General features: G+C 50.5%; 1 protein-coding gene across 2 annotated transcripts in view; it reads right to left on the reverse strand.

Moving 5' to 3' along the window:
- Positions 1-2: 2 nt before the first annotated feature.
- The window catches only part of LOC116942842 (uncharacterized), a 42,696-nt gene continuing 27,807 nt past the window's right edge, over positions 3-14,891 (reverse strand). The window contains exons 3-10 of one of the 2 annotated variants that reach the window (XM_032955196.2): positions 14,349-14,627; positions 13,617-13,844; positions 12,280-12,444; positions 11,023-11,056; positions 9,979-10,040; positions 8,138-8,203; positions 6,959-7,009; positions 3-5,229 (exon numbers count right to left, since the gene is read on the reverse strand). In XM_032955196.2, coding sequence (XP_032811087.2) covers positions 5,135-5,229; positions 6,959-7,009; positions 8,138-8,203; positions 9,979-10,040; positions 11,023-11,056; positions 12,280-12,444; positions 13,617-13,844; positions 14,349-14,627 — 980 coding nt within the window. In that variant the 3' untranslated portion in view covers positions 3-5,134. The remainder of the gene's footprint in view (positions 5,230-6,958; positions 7,010-8,137; positions 8,204-9,978; positions 10,041-11,022; positions 11,057-12,279; positions 12,445-13,616; positions 13,845-14,348; positions 14,628-14,891) is intronic. The other variant, XM_076067498.1, reaches the window with a different exon arrangement.

Genomic DNA, 14,891 nt, shown 5'->3' on the forward strand with positions numbered 1-14,891 from the left:
GCTCTCTCGTGGGGCAGCAAGCCCCTCTTGTGTGCTTTTATTGGTGTGCATTGAAACACTTCGCACGCACTCCTAATATAATAAACGGACAATGCATGGACATGTTTTATGTTTAACAAAAAAACAACAGTATGACACGTTGCTAATATGTAACAAAAAGGTATTTCAGCCTCCCCCCCAAAAAAAAAAATTGTTTAAAAAAAGTATTGTACAATAAAGCAATTCCATCAAAGCCAATTAAACCATCTTCACGTACGGTATTAATATGCGAGTACTTAAAAAAATGCAGGGTTTACAAAAGGAAGTGTGTTCACATTTCGTTTACTTCGTTACGGAGGAGGTTAAAAAATATAAAAGCGGCGAGGTTATTCCTTCCGACACTCAACAACGCAAGTTTGCACGAGTGCCGATCAAGTTTAAAAGCCAAGGACGCTGCAGAATCAAGTTTTTTCCCTTTCGGGTAGCAACACGGCGCATCGGGCTGACGTTATAGGCGGCACAAAGCCTTGGTGGTGACGGGAGAATTCACCCCGATGGTCACGATCACAGAAAGCTTTTTAATTGGTTCAGTATACACTTTAACAGCAAGTGTCTACTGAACTGACTTTTCACGCGGTGTGTTGTGCGCTTCGGTTAAAGATGAACTGCATTTAAAGAATATATATTCCTGTTTTTGAATGGATGTGTGAAAGGATTGCAAAGCAGCAGTGCTTGGGTACATTCTTCATTTTACCGGAGTGTAGAGTATGGAATTACAGTATTTATGTGTGTGTGTGAGTCTAGAAGTGGAACGGTTCGCCCTACTTTATCAAGAGTTTGACGAATTATATTATCACAGTTGTGGGCTGTGACTCAATCCAACTAAATATTTAGTTTTATCTTTGCAGGGAATCGATTCTGTTAAACGTGATAATAACCATTATAACAAGAACTGATGTAGACCGGAAAACGAGAGGCAACCAAGAGAAACCCCCATCAGGAACAATGTACAATCGACATGATTTGTGCATTATACTGGTAGGAACCTCCTGGTTACACCAGCCCACAGGGGATTATTGTATATGTCCGTCGTGCATCCAAAAATGGGAGGGGAGGGGCTGGGTGGGGAGGGGCTGGGTGGGGTGGGTGGGGCTGGGTGGGGGCTGGGTGGGGTGGGGCTGGGTGGGGAGGGGCTGGTCACCCCGTGGTGCCCTTATAAAACTCAACGTTTCACCTACTCACGCCGGCTTGTGCCCGCCCTCACAGTCGGGCATATTTGCGGAATACACCACGTGGTGCCGCCGTTGACCCTGGCCATTGACCGAGCAACCCAACGTTCCTACCAGCTCCCTCCGCAGGAATGTGTTATGGCAATCGTGTACGTAGGGACTATATATATGTGTGTGGTTCTCAGAGGCAGACTTTGCATCAGTGACCATTGGTGACTACCGATGAGTCCAGAGAAGGATGAAATCAGTTTATTTAGCCGTCTTGACTGCTGCTGCTGCTGCTGTCACACGGTCAAATTTTGTTCAAATTTATTTTGATTGTGGCCTCGGACAAAGGTGGGGAGCAGAATGCGCCTCTTCAGGAACCACTGAAGGGTTGTTTTTTTGTTGTTGCAAAAGGCGCAAAAGCCGAGTCCACTTTTCGTACACCTCGCGGTGAAAAGTTGTGGCACCTCGCGCGACTTGCAGGGGGGTGATGTAAACCCCATAGCGATTGTGAATGGTTGTAAAACATTACTCCTTGGTGCGGTTCGATGCGTTGGTCGTGAGTGTTTTTTTACGGATCGGTATTATTCGATGCACACAGCCCCACCCCTCTCATATATACACACGCACACACACACACACCAAGCGTTGAACAAGCATTCAAATGCACATCAATTGATATCCCAGAGGGTTCGTGAAGCTGTCACCCGTTATTAAAGGTCAACAATAATAAGCCTCGACTTGGGACGACAAAAATAATGCCACACGCACGCAATTGGGTGGCATGCACATTTGATCGAATTGGCCACGTTCTGTTGACGCGACAACCCTTACTAGTTGGCTGTGTCGGGCGGTGGCGGGTTTAACGACACAATTTTTTTTTTATATTAACGCGATCTAATCCAAAACCACCTCCATTATGGGTGTATCGTATGAGTTTGCGGTCTCTTAAGCCGCGTAAACATTCCAAATGAGTTGGCGATGCGCTTCCCATGGAGAATTGAGAGAGTCGCCCAGGTGGTTTGCCAACAGCTCAACCACGCGATTCGACCTTGCGTCTGATTATAATTCATGAATCATGGATGGTGTCTCCGTGGACACGCTGTACTTTCACGATGTACTTCAATAGTTGCCTCCGCCATAAGAAAAAAAACATTAGTAACGTAAACGGCGGAGCGCACAACTAAGCCTAACACTTCATCATATATATAAAAATACAGTATCGTTTTTAAAGCATTGTGACCGGCCATTGTGTACCGATATAGTATACACTCCCAAAGATGTTGGTGTTTTAAGTTTGCATTTAGGCATAATCACAATAATGTAAGAATAATTATGAGGCATACGTTGTTTGAGATGCGAGACGTTCACTGGCCCAAAGCATTTGGGATTGAAAGTCATCTCAACGAGCTGCAGCGTGGTGGCACGTGTCACTCCGCGTGCTCTAGCATTGTGACGATGCATCGATCCATCAGTAACGACTTTCAAGAAAACCAAAAACAAACACTGAACACAACAACAAACACTGAACACAACAACAACAACAAACACTGAACACAACAACAACAACAAACACTGAACACAACAACAAATACTGAACACAACAACAACAAACACTGAACACAACAACAACAACAAACACTGAACACAACAACAAACATTGAACACGACAACAACAACAAACACTGAACACAACAACAACAAACACTGAACACGACAACAACAACAAACACTGAACACGACATCAACAAACACTGAACACAACAACAAACACTGAACACAACAACAACAACAACAAACACTGAACACGACATCAACAAACACTGAACACAACAAACACTGAACACAACAACCACAACAAACACTGAACACAACAACAACAAACACTGAACACAACAACAACAACAAACACTGAACTCAACAACAACAAACACTGAACACAACAACAACAAACACTGAACACAACAACAACAAACACTGAAGACGGCAACAACAACAAACACTGAACACAACAACAAACACTGAACACAACAACAACAAACACTAAACACGACCACAACAACAAACACTGAACACAACAACAACCAAAATAACGGGGTAATGTTGCGAATGAAACTACGAACAGGACCGGGAACAAAATAACATTGATCGCGACGATATCAAAAGACATTCGTAGATAGCTGGTGGGGTGATTCAGACACCACCAGGTACACGTCCACATGATGATGCACGCAAGCTTCAGTAAAACAAATACCTTTCACGAGAAGGTTTACGCGAGCCTACACTTAAAAAGAGATATTTCATCGATGTAACGGTTCTGCATTAACATAATTAAATTACGGCTTACGAATTCTATTGAAGCTCACATTTTGTTGGCCCTTTCTGGCGTTTTAAGCCAGTAGTGCAACGTCAATTGAGTTAGCCGAATATTACCCAGCTGTGTATTTAACACGATCCCTACGTATTTAATTTCAGTTTCCTCTCGGGATTTTCATAGTTTTCATTCAATACCTGAGACGTGAGCTTTCCTACAGTACCTTAGATTTACTACAGTACCTTCGATTTACTACAGTACCTGTGATTTACTACAGTACCTGTGATTTACTACAAATCTTGAGATTTACTGCAGTACCTGTGATTTACTACAGTATATATTACCAGGAGATGTCAATGCCAGGATTCACCGAGAAAACCGGGACGGACAAACCTGAGTTAGTATATTATTAAAAATTGAACGGTAACTTCGTGCGATGTTAATCATTTGCCCCAGCTAAAACACAATAGCATCAGAAGAAGTGAATATGTACCGGTTATTATCTGGTGCTGTGTAGATCCGTTTGGTGGTTCCTGTGAGGTCATGACACCTATTTAAGAAGCCGGCTCAGGCGGCACAGTCACTGAGAGCGTCTTGTCCTGATATGATCCCTGAGGTCGCTTCACGTGCCACTTGGTATCTCGCTGCTCAAATTCGGCGGTGAGGATTCCCGTTCGACGTACCGATGAGATCAAGCAACAATCGTTGGCGCGTGAAGCATGTGCACACCGTGTGACAATTTAGTGTGAACTCTGCTCCGTCGGTTGTCGAAGGGTTCTCAGCGATCCAAACTATAAATGTACTATATTCTTGGTTCTTTCGGTAAAGTCACGTTGAAGGGAAACAATAAAATAATAATATGTAATATATATGTGTGAAAACCAACGGCAAGAAACACTTTCAAATGTTTCTTGCCGTTGGTTTTCACACCTGATGATGACTGTTTGTGTTACAGTCGAAACGTCGTGAGAATTTTATTGTTTTGTATATATTCTATTATTTTATTGTTTCCCTTCAACGTGACTTTACCGAAAGAACCAAGAATATGAATCACTGCAGTCACGAAAGCTTTAAATCAAGATTAAAAACGTGTTTTTATTTGACCAGGTAATGAGCCCACTGAGCTACAGAACTCGTTTTCAGACCTGGCTAGGATAGCTCAACGAAGTGGCTCATCGTGTGGAAATGTATAGCAGCCAAATACTGTTAAACGCGTGTTCATTTTAAACGTGGTGGGAAAAAAACCGGAAGAGCCAGAGGAAAATCATCGCGACCACAGGGGGGGATGCGCAAACTCCAAATATACAGCAGGCGTCAAGGGTCAGGAATAGAACCCACGACCTCCTGAATACCAGGACGAGGGAGTTAACATCTCCTAGCCACCGCGGCACCCAAATCTGGCCACGTAACAACGTGGCCTCCCCTCCAATTTTTTTTTTTTAATTAAGAATCGCAAACCAGAAATTTCTGCTCGAATAAGACTTTCGATGTGAAGCCACTGCGATAATATCCGCTTCATTTGTTGCCGCCTGCATGGAGTTTTGTGCATTTGGGCCTCTGCTCGAGAGAACCGCGATTATGTATGTACAGTATTTAACAAAAAAATCTTGATCTCATTACGCGAGTCTCATGCAACGTCTCCATACAGAGTGTCGTTGCAGAGGTACAGAGGGTTTTGCTGGTGGAGTGATGACGACTGCGCATTCCCATCATCCTGAACATCTGGAGAGAGAGAGAAAAAAATATATTTTTTAAATCAAATGTCTCTCGCTTCCTCTGATTGCGTGCTCTGAATAAGAGCCGTTGCCCGAAACGTTGCCTGATTATGTGTTTTCATTTAAAGCCAGAGTGTTGTTGACGAGTGTGTTGAATCTTTTTGTTAATTTGACCGACGTGGTGAAGTATGGACGCAGCGTGGCGATGCCCTCGTGGATAAATGGCTGTACATCATCATCTTCATCAGCATCGTCATCATCGTTAACTATCGTTACTCTGATAGTGGTTTACTCGAGAAAAGACGGTCACTCCATCACGCACTTTCAGACGCGCTTCTGCGGCCGTCTGGAACGCTCTTCCTTCCGATATTAGTGTAGTGACGTAAAATGGAGTCAGGATGGCGTTTAGTGCCAGCTCCTGTCACAAGAGTGGAACTGTGCGTCTTGAGCCTCTCTCTGGCACCCGAGTAGAGGTATGGCATGGAAGCGGGCCCCAGGGGGCATGGTTCTGGTGACGGGCAGAGAGAGGGCAAGTAAGGACGTGACAGTCTGGGTGAACCCGAGAGGGACACGTGACCAGGAGAGGGGAGCGAGGGGGGGCCAAAGGGTAGCGAGAGGGACACGTGATATATGGCCCAGAACCTTCTAGTAGGATCTAGAAAGGGGGCGTGGCCGAAGGCGGAGCGAGGCCACGCCCCCTTCTAGTAGGATCTAGAAGAGGGCGTGGCCGAAGGCGGAGCGAGGCCACGCTCGGGAGCATGAAAGGGAGGTCCCGAGAGCAATCGCGGCTGTCTGTTGGAATGGAACCCGTCGGTGCTACGTCGATCCTCGGTCCTCGGTCTTCACGTTAGGCATCGTGGGTCAGGCAGTGTGTCACTGACTGACCCAGTAATGTAGTTACCCCGTTGTGGTCTAGTTAGCCAAGTGTACGTTATGCAGTTACCCTGTTGGGGTGTTATCATAAACGTGTTGCCTCCAAGTTCTAGTGTGTGTGTTTCCAGTGGAACCCACTACATTAGGAAGCCACTGGAGCTATGCAGTTTCAAATCAAGGTTGAAAACTCATTTCTTTAGAACTGCTTTTTGTGTTTAGTTTGTTGTCCTTCCCCCAAACCTCTGATTAGCACCGTTGGCTACGTACGGTGTGAAAGAAGTTCAACATACATACAAAGACAAAGATTCCCCCATATAGCCTTAACCGACTGTTGGTGCAAGTGCTGTTAGCGAGCACCTATGACGGCTGTTACGGCACACGAGGGGGCGGGTGGCCAGCACCATGCCTGGTCGCCTTTGTCTCCCCAGTGACGATGTTTACACACTGCGCCCTGTACTCATTTGAGGCTGAATCGACCTAGAGGAGGCCCAGGACCGGTTCAGATAATCGTTGCTGGTGGTGGCGGTGAGCGGAAAATCGAACTCGGGCCGCCGGGTTGGTAGCGCAGCGTAGCGCACTGACCGCTACACCACCGCAACATGCATACAAAGCACCACATCCATTGACGAGCTCACCACGCTTTAAAGATGGACGTGATTTTGTGACGTCTGTGGAAGCAATGTGGGAGTGCAAAGCCTCGCGCGTCGGAGTGGCTGCAACTTATTTTTATTATCAGAGTTGTCTTTTTTGTTTGCATTTTGACTGCTTGTGTTGTGGTCATTGCAAACATGATGCCTTGAATAAAGGTGTCAGTTTTTGTGCCAGTTAAAAGGGTAAAACCTATTCCTATGGCTGCAACTTACTCAAGGTCTCGCTCACGTTCTCGTAGTCGTAATGCTCCTCCGTTTCCCCGTCTGTTCCAAAAAAACACAACACGAAAATGAGCGTGCATTGCTCCACGGTCTGTTGGTGTACCTCCATAAGCCGAATTACACGCCGATGTTCATATATCATAAACACTACGTTGTATCGATGATATACACCTCCGAATGAATGTATACAAATCTACGATACACACTCGGCCTCTGACCAAGTCTTTCCACTTCTTGGAAGCTAAGCAGGCTGGATCCTGGCTAGTCCTCCGATGGGTGCCCATCGTGCATGCCAGGTTGCGACCGGCTACCGCGCGGCTACAGCAGTGGGCAGCAGAGGTCAATGTAGCAAAAATCCACTGCTCCAAACCTCCGGCTTCTACGCTCCTCCCCCCCCGCCTTCACCAACCCACACTGACCGGCGTGGTGAAGTACGGCCACGTAACCGGCCGCGACCGGCACGGCGCGGGTGGGAGGCCCTCATCCAGCAGTGGGTAGACCAAGGAGGCCCTGGCAAGCACATGGCTTGCGTGTGCATTACGCCATTCGGTGCATTCAATATTGGCTCTTCTCCGACTGGGCTCTTGCTCTTACTTAATATTGCCTCTCACATTCGTTGCATTCCGTATCCAGATGTTAACTACCTCGCCTGGTATACAGGAGGTCGTGGGTTCGATCCCGACCCCGACGCCTGCTGCTGTGTATTTGGGGTTTGCGGTGTCTGTGTCCCCGTGGTCGCGTGGATTTTTCCTCGTTTAGAATCATCATCACGCGTTTAAAGCGTTTGGTTGCTGCACATTTCCACGTGATGATAAGCCACTTCGTTGAGCTATCATTTGTGATAGCCAGGTCGCTTCTGAAGCAGATCTATATAGCTCAGTGGGGCCTTACCCCGGTAAAATAAAAAAAAATGAAAAGTTGAGCAAACCCTAAGTGGAAAAAAATCTCCCCTAATTGACGCAGATTTCAATGGGATTTCGGGGACAATTGAGTTATACACAACTGAACCAGGCCCTCTACTCCTATCAGCCCCAAGTGCTCTCGCACGCCATGCTAGTAGGCGAACCATGAACAGCCGCGTGCAGAATGTGCCTGGGTTCACGCGGTCGAGAGTTTAGTTTATTGGTTCTGACATTCGGGACATTCAATAATGCCTTCTGCTCGCCTTACCTGCCTGACTTGTCCCTTGTTTGGTCATCGGGACGTAGGGCATCTCCATGGAGTGGCCACAGTCCCCTGTGGTGGGGGGAGGGTGGGGGGCGAGGCGAGAGGTTCACGGCTTTGCGCTGTGCTCGGTCGCCGTCACAGCTGCCACGGAACAATACTAAATAAATTAGTATTCAATATGGATGATTTAAAAAGTGCATCGCTCCCAGTGGCTTTCTAATACCGGGATCTCTGTGCAAGTGTTCCAGAGGGCCGCTGAAGCTCATCTGGTGGCAGCGGTGTTAAACTGAAACTCAACTGTATATTGTTTTTTGTATCGTTACCAGGCGAGGCCCCGGTCCCCCACTGAGCTACGTTGATCTTTGTCTTTTTTCAGAAGCGACCTGGCCATCAAAAATTGACAGCTACTCAACGAAGTGGGCTTCCCGTCGCTTGGGCATTTATCGCAGCCAGATGTTCCGAGACGCGTGACGTTGATTCTCATTGCGGAGGGCAACAACAACAACAACAAAAATCGGAGGGCCCGGGAGGAAATCCACGCGACCACGAGGAGAGAGAGAGAGGGAGAGAGAGACACGCAAACTCCAAATACAGCAGCAGCAGACGTCAGGGTCGGGATCGAACCCACGACCTCCTGCATACCAGGCGAGATAGTTAACATCTCATAGCCACCGTGGCGCAGCTCGCAATATCAAATCCTCCTTGGGGGGGGGGCGGGGGGGTGTGGGTTGACTCAGCAGTCCGTCATCCCACCCGTGCTGATAAAATGAATTGTAAGTGGAAGTTGATTTCTCGAGTGAAGCCCACTGAGCTAAGAAGCTGCCGTTCAAGAGAGGCTCGCCCCTGTCATAGAAAAGTGGACTTTCCACTATGAGTCATGCACATATGTATGTTGAACTTCTTTCGCGCAGTACGTAGCCAACCCTGCTAATTGGAGGTGTGGGGGTAAGAACAACAAACTAAACACCTGGCTCCTACCTAATTTTGACTCTTACATTCTGTACACTCAATATTGGCTCTCACATTCCACTCTCACTTGAGTGATACCCCAGTCATTTTAATCTGCGTGGGGGTTGGGTGTTCACTCCATCGCATGCACGGCTTTCCTCCGGGAATTCTGTTTTACTCTCACATGCACAAACGCTCGTCGATGGAGTTGGCCAAAACATCCCAACACCGTACAGGATCGCAGAGCTTGCATTCATTATTGGCACCAGTTCTGGCTACATCTTGCCACGGTGGCTAGGAGATGTTAACTACCTCGCCTGGTACGCAGGAGGTCGTGGGTTCGATCCCGACCCTGACGCATGCTGCTGCTGTATATTTGGAGTTTGCGATGTCTCTCTCTCTCCCCGTGGTCGCGCGGATTTTTCTCCGGACCCTCAAGATGTTCCCTCCACGTTTAGAGTCGACATCACCACGCGCTCAGAGAATTTGGCGGCCGTACATTTCCACGTAATAAGCCACTTCGTTGACCTATCATTTGTGGTCAGGTCGCTTCTGAAAAGGAGCTATATATGTAGCTCAGTGGGCCTTATCTGGTAAGATAAAAAAAATAGTTTAGTTTGCCCGCTCGTCCGAAACCAAAGGATTACGAGCGCCGCACAAAGTGCGGAGAGATGCACGCCGTGCAATTACGCAGACGCAGTGAGAGGAACTCATGCGGCAGGAGGGAAACACGTGCAAACCCAACCGCATTGAATGTCTAGGAAAGTAATCGGGCCACGGCAGGACCCGTGGCTCGGAAGGGGATGACGACAGCGAAGGAATGAGCAGCAGTGGCTGACAGAAGGGCCCTGGAGTCACGTGCTTTGCCGTCGGGAAGGTCTTCGGGTTCTCATTACCGTTGTTGTAGCTGTAATCCGGATGGCAGGTCAGACGAGACTGTCTCAGGCTATCGGCAGGTCTGAAAAAGAAAGCACATCGGGCAGGTTTCACTTCCCCGCACCTGGGATCAGCGCGGTTCGCTACGTGCGGTGCGAAAGAAGCTCAACATACGTAGGTGCACACGTAACAGGCAATGGGGCAAAATGGTGACATGGTGGCTGAAGTGCGCTGCACTACGAACCCAGCGAACCCGAGTTCGATTCCCGGGCCATGGCTAACATCGGTGGCGGGCGGCACCTGAAGCTGGCCCTGACCTCCTGTTCACCAACCGGCACTGACCATCGTGGTGAAGTATGGTTGGGAAGGGACACGCGCCATGCCAAGGCGTGGTGACCCCTCAAAACATGCAGACAAACATGCTCTGACAATGTGCACGTTTCTGCCACAAGTACCTTGCGTGGTTAACGCAGACTTGATGCAGACTTGCAAAGAGGAGGTATCTACGTGGTGTTAACGCAGACTTGATGCCTTGCAAAGAGGAGGTATCTACGTGGTGTTAACCACACAAGTACAGCCTTACAAAGAGGAGGTATCTACGTGGTGTTAACCACACAAGTACAGCCTTGCAAAGAGGAGGTATCTACGTGGTGTTAACCACACAAGTACCTTGTATGGTTAACGCAGACTTGATGCAGCCTTGCAAAGAGGAGGTATCTACGTGGTGTTTGGAGATCTCACGACGTGTTTTGTTGCCAGAAAGGGTAAAGCCTATTCTTATTTTTCATACTTAGATACTGGCAGGAAAGGTCCCAGAGATATTATTTTTGTCAGCCGTCACGAAAGACGGTGATGGGCACGCGTTGTTTTTCAGTTCATGGTAATTGCTCATGCTTGGCCTACGCAGACGAACAGCTCAAACAATCGCACCTCCGATCAGCACGGGTCGGCTACGTACGGTGCGAACGAAGTTCAACACGCACGCACGCACGCAGGCACGCACGCGCATAGGAGGGCAACCGTGCCGGTCGGCGGTGCGGGGCCGGTGGTTTGCTTGAACTTACTCTGACACGTAAGGTGAGATGAGAGCCTTCTTGCCTGTTAAAGAAAATGGAACGAAATTATTAGAAGTTTTTATTTTTTTTCCACGCAGATTTCATGACAATGGTCAAGACGTCAACGCTGCTGACGCTCGCCACACTTGCCGTGGTGCTCTGATGCCCGGAGTGGGCAGCCTGCTGATGTGCACGGCCGAACGTCCGCCCATCGTTGGCTTCCATCTCCTGCGGCCCGCTGACACGCCAGGTCCACCACGTTGGCGAGACGTTAACTACCTCGCCTGGTACGCATGAGGTCGTGGGTTCGATCCCTACCCTGACGCCTGCTGCTGTGTATTTGGAGTCTGCGTGTCTCTCTCTCATCATCATCATCATCATCACGGTGGCTAGGAGATGTTAACTACCTCGCCTGGTACGCAGGAGGTCGTGGGTTCGATCCCTACCCTGACACCTGCTGCTGTGTATTTGGAGTTTGTGTGTGTCTCTCTCTCATCATCATCACGGTGGCTAGCAGATGTTAACTACCTCGCCTGGTACGCAGGAGGTCGTGGGTTCGATCCCGACCCTGACGCCTGCTGTGTATTTGGAGTTTGTGGTGTCTCTTTCTCTCGCCCGTGATCGGGTGGATTATTCTCCGGGTCCTCCGGTTCATCCCTCCACATTTAGAATCAAACATTCGTTTAGCGTGTCCGGCTAAATGTCCACGTGATAAGCCACTTTGCTGAGCTATCATTCGTGGCCAGGTCGCTTCTGAAAAAGAGCTGTGTAGCTCAGTGGGCCCTACCTGGTAAAAAAAATAAAAAATAGTCTAGTTAAGTTTTAGTAATAGGTGGGAAACGATATTGACCCACCGCTGTCAAGCATCTCCCTGGTTTGTTGTCCTTCCCCTGCACCCCTCATTAGCGCGGTTGGCTATGTACGGTGCGAAAGAAGTTCAACGTACACACGTACGGTGCATCCAGAACCCAGAGCCGTTGTAAAATCGACACCTGGCCTTGAAGAACCACCGAGAAGAGTGCCGCCATCATCACCGTCTGCTCGCTTTAGAACCCCCCACCCACCCGACCATGTTGTGTGCAGTTTCACAACTCTTTTCGTGGTTCACCAACCCTGGGCATCCGAATCTCACCCGACGCCGGTGACCGCCCGTGCTCACTGCCGGCACGGTTAGGCGATCTCCCCCGCCCCTCCCCCACCACGACCCCCATCGAGAAGAGGTCGGGTTCCGTCGGTGTTTGCCTGCCGATGGACATCGCCACTCACTCTCGCTGTAGAAATAAACGCCGGCCATCCCCGCGACGACCACCAGAAGGCACCCCGCGGTGGCGAGGGCGATCTCGATGATGGACGGCGATAGGCGGTCGCTCGCTCGGGTGGCTGGGGTCAGCTCCGTGCCCTCGCACTCCGGTTCCTTGATTTCGGAGATCCCTGTGGGTCACGACCGGATGGACAAGTTTGGTTGATTGCTCCGTTTTGTTCGCTCGCTTCTTTCGTTTTTTGGCTTAGCGCAGGGGTCCGGCGACCGGAATAACGGGAAGGGCCCGCTCTTCTTTTCGAATGCGGTAATACGTGAGGACAAAGCAACCCCACGTCAATACTTCAAGAGCGCGCTGCCCATCGCAGCTTGCAGAGGGCGCGGCAAATCTCCGCCGTGATCGTCGAATGCGGAGTTCGTGCACGGGGTGGCGGCGCTGCGGTTGCACTGCACCAAGGAGGCCGTGGTGGATTTGCCGGCCACAGCGGTGAGCGACGCCTCTCCATGCCCTGCCCCTGGAGGGCCTCCACTCGAGCGCCTCTCTGAGGGCATTTGGCCTACTCTTCCGCGCGCTGGCCGGACGTCGCGACAGCGTTGGGAGGTAGTACCCACGCATCGCACCGCCGTTCCAAGCCGCCGCGCCGGAAGACGGGAGAGGAAACCTGCGGCCACTGCGTTGCAAGTCCGGCCGCCCGACCACGGTGGCGCATTGGACCACGGTGGCCGGACCGACACCACGGTAGGTGGCTCACCACGGTGGCCGGACCGACACCACGGTAGGTGGCTCACCACGGTGGCCGGACCGACACCACGGTAGGTGGCTCACCACGGTGGCCGGACCGACACCACGGTAGGTGGCTCACCACGGTGGCCGTCCGACCACGGTGGCGCATTGGACCACGGTGGCCGGACCGACACCACGGTATGTGGCTCACCACGGTGGCCGGACCGACACCACGGTAGGTGGCTCACCACGGTGGCCGTCCGACCACGGTGGCGCATTGGACCACGGTGGCCGACCGACCACGGTAGGTGGCTCACCACGGTGGCCGACCGACCACGGTAGGTGGCTCACCACGGTGGCCGACCGACCACGGTAGGTGGCTGACCACGGTGGCCGGACCGACCACGGTAGTTGGCTCACCACGGTGGCCGACCAACCACAGTAGGTGGCTCACCACGGTGGCCGACCGACCACGGTGGCGCATTGGACCACGGTGGCCGTCCGACCACGGTAGTTGGCTCACCACGGTGGCCGACCGACCAACGGTAGGTGGCTGACCACGGTGGCCGGACCGACACCGCGGCGGCCGGCCGACCCGTCCGCGGGTCAAATTCCACTTACTGGATTCGACGAGGCAGAACCCCGCAGTCTGCCCTTTGTACGTGCAGCTCCACAATCCTTGGTGCTGCAGATTTGCCAGCACGGTGCTGCCCCGGGCAGGCTGATTCTGTCCCTGATACGTCCACTGAATCCCGACCTCCGGCGCCACGTCTCCGCCGCTGCGGCACGTCAGGCGCACTTCGTCCGTCGTGTTGTCCGTCGCGCTTTGTATGTGGAGCGCTGTGCACACTTTGGGCGGGCACAGAAACAACAAAGGAAGGACGCTTCGCTCGGCTGCGCGATTGCGCACCTCGTTAATCGCGGGGGACACGTTTTCGGAGACGCTCGTGAAAGGAAAACTTCGCGGGGTAGTGATATTGGCTAAAGGAAAACTTTTTGAAATTATTTATCTTGAATAATTACGTAAATAAGCTATTGAACGCTTGATCATTATCAGAATGATCTCATGACTTTCTCACAATCTCTCTCATCACTTTATCTCTCGTAACTTTTTCTATTATCACTTTATCGAATCACTCTCTCTCTCTCGGTGGCCGGACGCATTTCATCAAATGTGGAGGGGAAAATCGGCGGTCCCGGAGAAAAATCCACGCGACCACGGTGAGGGAGACACGCAACACTCCAAATATACAGCAGCAGCAGGCGTCAGGGTCGAGATCGAATCCGCGACCTCCTGCGTACCAGGCGAGGTAGTTAACATCTCTAAATGTTCAACAGAAAGCGAGCACTCACCCGGCTCGATGAACAGCTTTACTTGGCGTTGCCCCGACGACGATTCCAGTAAAATCATGCCCCTGTCGCTCATTCTCATCTTTTTGATGATCAGCCGGCATTCCTCCCCGTCGGTTTTCAGGTCCCACCGCGAATGATCCCCTGGATCTAGAGGCTCGTCACACTCGGCGTTGTCTGGAATCCACGTCAACCGCAGGCCCGTGACGTTGATTCCAGTGCAGTTGCATTCTGCGTTGCCTCCTTCCACCACTCTGATCGTATCCGTGCCACATGCTGCTCCTGATAACAACAAAAATGTCTTATTTTTAATAAACAACAACAACACGCAAGAGTCCGTTTCACTCTGCAAAAAAAATAAATAACAATTTCACATTTTAGGTCATCGTCAGTGTCACCATCGTCAGTGTCACCATCGTTTCGCTGCGCTTAGCGCATCATCGAGATGCTGCCGTGGTGAGACGGTGACCGGATCCGGACAAGCCAGAGGAGAGGTCGCCACTTTGATCTCCTGGCACGGCAGTTGAGACGAACGCCTCTGTCTGG

This window comes from Petromyzon marinus, chromosome 16, assembly GCF_048934315.1.
Source record: "Petromyzon marinus isolate PM22_M1 ecotype Great Lakes invasive population chromosome 16, UKy_Petmar_22M1.pri1.0, whole genome shotgun sequence".
Taxonomy (NCBI): domain Eukaryota; kingdom Metazoa; phylum Chordata; class Hyperoartia; order Petromyzontiformes; family Petromyzontidae; genus Petromyzon; species Petromyzon marinus.